This window comes from Tupaia chinensis, unplaced genomic scaffold (genome assembly GCF_000334495.1).
Source record: "Tupaia chinensis unplaced genomic scaffold, TupChi_1.0 Scaffold144750_1, whole genome shotgun sequence".
NCBI lineage: Eukaryota > Metazoa > Chordata > Mammalia > Scandentia > Tupaiidae > Tupaia > Tupaia belangeri.
In genome coordinates, this window is record NW_006204610.1 from 384,628 (window position 1) to 393,024 (window position 8,397).

Here is an 8,397-nt window from a genome sequence, read left to right on the forward strand (position 1 = left end):
CGTACCCTGCCGCCCCCCCCCCCCCAGGTACCTTCTACACACCCTTCAGATCTCAGGGGCCTCTACAGAGTCCCTCCTCCCCTCTCTCTCCAAACACGCTAAGGACCCTTCCGTGCACCGCTGCTAGTTAGGGCTCTACCAACACTGTCATGGCACACACTGTCTCTAACCTGTTAGATCCTTCCTAAGTCTTTTTTTTTTTTTTTAAAGAGACATTTTTTACTCTATTTCGCAGGATAAACAGAGAAACAGAAAGTGAGAAATCATTCCTAGGAAATACCCATGCAGCCGCAATCCCTTCTACTCCACTCTCCTCTTGGGGCTTTGGGCACACACATGTGCACGTGCCCAGTGTGAGTTTTAAGCCATCAGGTCTGAGACTCAAACCACAGTCAACTACATGGGAGTCCAACAACATAACCATTACGCACCAGCTGGTTTCAGATCCTTCCTAAGTTTTTAAGAGCAGGGATAACTTTTTCTTCAAAATTGACTAATTCAGAACAGGTAATTAATAAATTCACTTTATTTCTTTAAGTTTACCCTTACCCTCCAGCACAACAAACAGCCTCTCCACGTCTCAACTCTCCTGCCTGCAGCGGTCACTGTCCCTGCCCTCGGCTTGACAGCAAGGGCTGGACTACAAAAAGCCAGAGCTACGGCAGGCTGACACCTCCTGGAGAATTTCCAGGCTGAGCTCTTCACCACGGGCAGGACTTGTCCCAGTGCCCGTCAAGCTCCCAGAGGAGAGCAGACCTGCCTCGGCCCTTTCCATAACATGGCAGCATTCCTTTCTAAAAGGGTTAAAAGCAGCAGCTTCTCACTCCTCTGCGGGGAATAGAGAGCCTTCAACAGTGGGCACTTTGCAGGGATCAGCAACAACCAATCAAAGCTGTCTAAACGTTTAAAAACAAACTCACATTCAAATAAGCATCAATACCAACATGTGCTTTTTCAGGTCATGCTGCATTTTCTTCTCTTTCATAACATGGTTTCTGCAAACCACTCGTGCTCCACCATCCAAGGCTCCCGTCCCCTTCTGGATGGACATTTCTATGTCGCGTTATGAAGCCCTTTAGTCTCGACCATTCTCCCTCTACTGGAAGCCTACAGAAGATCTTGGATAGCTCCTGGACCACAGGAGGGGCAATGGAATCCATTAACTGTCACATCCACCAAGCCGCCCTTGCCCCCGTCCTCAACACCAGCACGGTGAGCCCAGAAATGGCTAAATGTACTGCAGTGATCAGCCTCAATGACCAGACTGTAATTCTTTTCATCTTCCTTATTGATCACCTAATGAATTTAGGATAAGCTGAGAGCTGCATGGTCAAATATTTGAACTTACAGGGGAAACCTGCTAGTCAACCTAGAACTAACCAGAAACTATGAAGTAAAATCTTTACCTTGAAAGAATACTAACTTTTTCAGGATAGTTATTCTTTTTTTAAAAAAAAGTTTATTCCCCCATGAGTGACAGAGAGAGGGAGGGAGCAAGGGAAAGGGAGACACACCCCATGAGTCCTGACACCATGGCCTGCTCCAGCCCCCAGGGGCCCTGGATGGAGGGCACACGTGCGCTGGGTGCTCCCTCGTGGGGCTCTCTCCCACTGCGTTTCCCACTGGCCCCGTCTAGCCCCCAGGATACTTACTCTTAATTAAAAATGAACTAAATGACAGTCAAGACTTCAAAGCGTCAACCAAAGTTTGAAAATTAAGGGACCAACAGGTGGCGTAGTGGTTAAGAGCACTGGACTCCCACATGGCCAACCGCCACGGTTCGAGTCCTAGACCTGGAGGCTTGCTTTCTCACTTCCCCACTCTCTCTCTCTCACCTGTCCCTTTCTGTTCAAATTAAAAAATAAATAAATAAATAAATAAAGTTAAATAAAATAATTCTAAAAAAAGGAAAATTACTTACTTCCTCTCCATTGTAAAATCAGGGGGCTAACCAGCACCATGAGAATATGAATAGAATGGGAAAAGGAGGTGGTGTACCCGTTATGAACCAGGCCCCAGCAACCAGTGCAGATTCTTACTAGCCACATGTAATATGCCTCCCCATTAAAAATGTGGGGTGACCCTGTGGTGAAGACAGATGCCCCATGGCCAACTGCGACTTAAATCCTGGCCCTAGAGACTTGAAAGATATGCTGAGTGTGTGCATGCAAAAATCCCAAGAGAATGGAGAATGGAGGAGGAGCTGCAGCACGACCACATTCTGTTGGGGTAGGGGACACACAGACCTCTCTCTGGGGAGTATATACACCCTCTGGCAGTTTAAAAAGAACCTCACACAACACTCATTTTGAAACCAATAAATCAAACTTCTTTTACCATGAAGTTTCTTGGCATCGGAGGCTTAAACCATTTCAACATTCGTGGACCTTGAACTTTTAACACTAACATTTCGAATGAGGTCCCAGAAACCAACAGCTTGCAAGAGCTCAGGGGAAATGTGCATGGCCAATGAAGCCATGCCAGCCCACACAGAGCTTCGGTTGCCCTCAAGCGTATAAGTCTGCAAGCAACATGTGAGACAGAGAGCAAGAGAGAGGGAGACAGCGGAGAGATGGAAAGGGAGAGAGAAGGAAGAAAAGAGAGGAGAGAAAGAAGCACCCTCCATAAGGCTCAGGCACCTCCCTCCAGCCTTCCAGCTGGCCAGGATGCTGGGCCTGGTGCACTGTGTTTTCAGGCCTATCCAGTGGGGACTGGACCCACAGCTGGCAAGTGGCTTCCAGCTCCAGAGACCAGCGGCTATGGACTGTGCCACAGACCTGGGGCTGGACTGTTTTCCTTTCGGACGTACACGAGAGAAGTCCAGGCTCACCCAGTTTCAGAGGAGGACGTGTTTTTCAACTGTTAGAAAAAGGCTGCCCAATCCACCCTGGCATGTAAGCAGAGAGCGCCACACTCCTCGGGACACCTCGGTTAGTGAGGAGCCCACTTGCTCGGCTGATATATGACCAGAGTTCCACCAGCCACTTCTACCAATACTATTTTAATCAAGATGATCTGGGCTATAGTCCAATGTACTGCACTATTTCATTATGGAAAAGAGGATGTGAGCATTGATAGTTAATTGATTACAGCTGCTGCTCATTATCAGTCCTGCCTTCACTCCTGGTAGGACTGGCACCACCCCAGAGAGCAGGTTTTAATATTTAGACCAGAACTATACTGCAGGGATGACGCTGGGTTTCCTAGGCCCAGTGTGTAAGATTCCACACGAGTTTCATGGTAATAGGAGGGGAAGGGAGGAAAAGAGATGGGAAATAAGAAAACCTCAGGAATCATTTCAGGAAAGACCATTCTGGAAACCACCAGGGCAACTAACGACAGTCAATGATAAGAAAACACTAAACGCACATTTTCTTTTTCTTCCCTTAATTGCCACAGGGTGCATGTGCTCACCAAGGAGAGACACAGAAATAGAGGAGGAGGAGAAAGCACCCCCAGTGGGGTGTGTTCACCCCACAATCTCTTCTCCACTTCTCCACCTTGGGATTCTGGTCATGGGCACGCCGTGTCTGACACATTTTTCAAGCTGTGGGGCCAGGGTTCAAACCAGTCAGCCACAGGGGCTCCCTCTCCCTCAATCGCTAGTGCAGGGGGACAGCCTCTAAGCCCCCATTTTCGACTTTGACTTTTCCACTGAGCTGGAGAATTTTAACATGCTTCCAGGGTAAATGCAATAGACTACTAATACTTAAAGATCCTCTGCTTCAATACAGCTTCCTTGGAACAACAACAAAATATTTAGCATCTGAGCATCTCCCAATGCTTTATCCCCTTCCTACCACTGTATAAACGCAAGCGGGATTTTTAAAATACTCTACAACTCTGAACACCCCTCACAAGAAATACTAATCTACCAAATTAATGTGAGAGCAAGAAATAAAAACAATGCACTAAACTCTTGAAGACTAAAATAAAAAAATTCTTTATTTGATTTTTTAAGAGGAATTATTTAAATATTTATTTATTTATTTTCATTTGACCAGAGAGAGACAGAGAGAAAGAAAGGGAAAGTGAGAAAGCAAGCCGCCGGGTCCAAGACGCGAACCGCAGTCAGCCATGGGGGAGTCCAGCACCTTAACCACCACACCACCTGCCAGTCCCTCTGTATCTGATTTTTAATGGCTCATATTTGGCTCTCTAGTAAATCTCTCTCTGCTGATGAACCAGAGCGTAGGACAGTAACCATCTATAGCTGCTGACTTCAGGCACAGACACATTCAGGGAGTCTGTCTCCAGGTCCTCTGTAATGAGTGCCCAGGATTCCTAGGACAGAACCACCTGGTAAATACCTTGTTACTCATTAGACAAAGCTACTGAAACACAAGGAATTTTTAGACTATCTGAGTTCAAGATCAGATGTCCTACATAAATCCTCTAGTAATATTTTTACCAAGACTAATCTCCATAAAGCCAACTTACAGCTTAAAGATGAATGCTCACTGTACCTTATTGGAAGACAAAGTAGGTCCTACTACATTGTGCAGATTAAATGCTTATTTGCTTGGAATACTAAATCCTTAATAATTTACCTAAATTTCTAAAGAGAATAATGATGAAAATCTAAACACATCTTTCTGTAATTATATTCATTTAGACTTTGGCTTTAGAATTTACCTGAGATTCGTAAAGACTGGGAGGAGAGCAAAGAGCATAGCAAGCCCATAAGTAATTTCATTCCAAAAACAAAAAGTGGAGGCCAGGAAGTGGCACGATGGTTAAGGCAGCTGGAACTCACATGGCCAACTGTGTGGTTCGAGTTCTGAACCTGGCAGCTTGAGAAACATGCCAGGCACATGTGCATGTGCGCTTGAAATCCCAAAAGGAGAAGGGATTACGGGTGACCACCCCCCACGTGTTGTCTCACCCAGGCAAGCATACATGCCCTCTAGCAAATTAAAAAAGAAAGAGAGAAAAGAGTGAGCTCTCACGAAACGCTATCACGCACACCGACTATAAAGGAAATCAGGGAGGATGGCTTCTTCAAAGCTCCAACTTTCCCCGTGAATAGACTTTGTACTTACTGTAATGCTTACCTGGTCTCTTGCCAGAACAAATATTTTAATGTAAAATTTAATAAATGGAACTAAAGGTATTATGTCTAATTTAAAATTCCATATTGTGTAAACTATTGATATTAACATAATTGAGTTTGTAAACAATCCATTTGTAGAAGCTAACCTTAGACATCGTATTGACCCAAAATATCTAGTGGGGCTCATCTGCAAAATGAAGCATCAATGCCTGGAATTCATTAAAAGTGTTACATGTTTAATTTCTCCTGCCCTACAGCTCCATTGTCTCGTAAAATTTTTCCTTTGATGTCCCCCACTAAAAGAATTAAAGGAATATTGTAATTGAAATGTCATCAATAATTCACAAGACCCTCCTCCACAGCAATACATCTGATGAAATATTAATTGAGCTCCACAGACTGACAGTCTGCAGAGGAGCACTTGCCTGTAATTTGAACCACGAGTCCTGATCTTGCTGTAGCTCAGACCTGCCAAGAAGGCAATTATCTGGATGGTCTTGCCCAATCCCATTTCATCTCCCAGAATTCCTCCTGCCTGCTGGCAGTGCAATTCCCACAGCCACCTAACACCTGTCTGCTGGTACCTACAACAACAAACACCAACAAGAAAAGAGAAAATGGCAAATGGTGGGTAATACAGATCATAACAGAAAGTGCTCATGAATTAATCATTCGGTTAGGTTCTAGCAGCAGTCAGAGAACACGCCGGATGTGTGTTTTACATGAGTATTATATTTATAAGGTCATACATTTTTGATCACCTAGGCATAAAATCACAAATTTTTCTTTACAGAATGTTAACACATTTCTAATTAAACTGATAAATGGAGTAATTAGGAACTATTTCATTCCTTTTGCAACATTAGGAATAGCTTGGTAAACAAGCATAAACTTATTATCTTTTATTCACTATCTTTCTGAGGGAAAAAAATCCCAAATATTTTTAGTATATAAAGTTCCATTACTTTTTCTACAAAAGAGGCAATAGTGTTTATTTTTTTCAATCTGAATAGCATCAAAAAAGCAGGTCAGAGAACACCACGATTTGCAGCTTACACTGTTGAAAAAGTCACTTGGTAATCATATTATCTTTTTACAGGAAAAATTAAATTAAATTTTAAGGCTATAAACAAGTCTGAATAATAGTGCTGCTCTCAAAATTAGTACATAACGGATGATCCTGTCATATTACTAGCCGAAGCAAAAAAGAACAATTTAAAGACTCGATAATATAAAAGGTCTTTTTGATATTTTAAATGATTCAGGGACTTTATCGCAGGTACAAAAAGATCCGAGCTATTGAAATTGTAAATAGAAAACACAGGTCAAAGAGAAAGAATACATGCCTACACCCCTCAGTGAAGTTGGTATTTTCCTTTCTCCGTCAATGGCACATTCAACCTATAAATGAAGTTTAAAGAAGAATACAAAAAACTTCTGAAAAAACTTAACATCATAGAACTACATGAAGACTATTTACCAAGTTTAAAAATCTAAAGCAAAAAGCACTTAAGTTAAAAGATTATAAAAGCTAAAGGACTGTTTTTCCAAAGAAAATACCAAGGCTATGAGCTATCCCCCCTTTTAAAAATAGGCAATTTAGGGAACCAGCAGTTAGCGTAATGGCTATGTCGCTGGACTCCCACGTAGTCGACCGCAGTTCGTGTCCCGGACCCGGTGGCTTAAAACTCACGCCGGGCGCGTGTGCGTGCGTGCCCAAGATCCCGAGAGGAGAATGGAGGAGAAGGGATTGCGGCGTGACCATCCCCCCTGGGGGGTGATTTCTCGCTTTCTGTCTCTATGTCTCTCTCTGTCTGTCTGGCGAGCGCACGCGCCCTACAGTGAAAATCTCTCCAAAAAAAAAAAGAAAAGAAAAAATAGGCAATTTAGCTGTTATTTTACTGTCTAGATATTTACTATTTGGTACCTGATTTGTCTTCCTAAAAATCTCACACTGGGCCTCAGTCACTGCTGAACTGATTGCACTTCGTCTCCTCCCAGTAAATACGTCATAGCTAACTTGCCCCCAGTATTTTGAAAATCAGCTCCAGAATTCTAAATCTAGCTATCACTTAGGAAAAGCTTTGAAAATTTTCCACTTGTTAAGCTTGTTCATCTTAATATACGCACTGGGTGTGCACCTTAGCGAAGATGAGTAAAAATCAAAACTCAGGGATGTCTAGCATAGACAGTCGGCCATGTACTTAGACGAGCACCATGAACGTGGGGCGTGTAATCAGAGCACACGGGCTCTCTTCAAGTGGCCTCTGCTGGGGAGGCACCGGCCAGGTGGCTGCATGCAACCTCACTACCAGCCTGACTAGAGGAGGCTAGCAGCACGCTTTATAGTCAGGAAACAGGCTCAGAGCGGCGACGTGAACTGCCGAAGGTCAGACAGTGCTCGGGAAACCGGGCAAGCCGGAACTGCAACCCAGAACTGCGGAGTTCCAAAGTGATTCAACTTGGGGAAGAATCTAGGCCAGTAGATCTCAACCAGGCGTAATTTTGATCCCCAAGGGACGTTCGGCGACCTCTAAAGACACTTCTGCAGCGACTGGGAAAGTGCAACTGAGTAGGGCCACAGACACTGCCCCACCACGTACAGGACAGCCCCACGGCAAGGCCACATCCAGCCACAGACGCTGCTCCCGACGTACAAGACAGCCCCACGGCAAGGCCACATCCAGCCACAGACGCTGCTCCCGACGTACAGGACAGCCCCATGGCAAGGCCACATCCAGCCACAGACGCTGCTCCCGACGTACAGGACAGCCCCATGGCAAGGCCACATCCAGCCACAGACGCTGCTCCCGACGTACAGGACAGCCCCATGGCAAGGCCACATCCAGCCACAGACGCTGCTCCCGACGTACAGGACAGCCCCATGGCAAGGCCACATCCAGCCACAGACGCTGCTCCCGACGTACAGGACAGCCCCATGGCAAGGCCACATCCAGCCACAGACGCTGCTCCCGACGTACAGGACAGCCCCATGGCAAGGCCACATCCAGCCACAGACGCTGCTCCCGACGTACAGGACAGCCCCATGGCAAGGCCACATCCAGCCACAGACGCTGCTCCCGACGTACAGGACAGCCCCATGGCAAGGCCACATCCAGCCACAGACGCTGCTCCCGACGTACAGGACAGCCCCATGGCAAGGCCACATCCAGCCACAGACGCTGCTCCCGACGTACAGGACAGCCCCATGGCAAGGCCACATCCAGCCACAGACGCTGCTCCCGACGTACAGGACAGCCCCACGGCAAGGCCACAGCCAGCCACAGACGCTGCTCCCGACGTACAGGACAGCCCCACGGCAAGGCCACATCCACCCACAGACG

At 45.9% G+C, this 8,397-nt stretch overlaps 1 protein-coding gene across 1 annotated transcript in view; it reads right to left on the reverse strand.

Annotated features, from left to right (window-relative positions):
• The window catches only part of LOC102486870 (DNA excision repair protein ERCC-6), a gene marked incomplete at its 5' end in the record, with an annotated part of 54,818 nt that overhangs the window by 42,308 nt on the left and 4,113 nt on the right, over positions 1-8,397 (reverse strand). Inside the window, 1 exon segment of the mRNA XM_006167420.3 lies at positions 5,479-5,637. Within this exon segment, the coding sequence (XP_006167482.2) occupies positions 5,479-5,637 (159 nt within the window).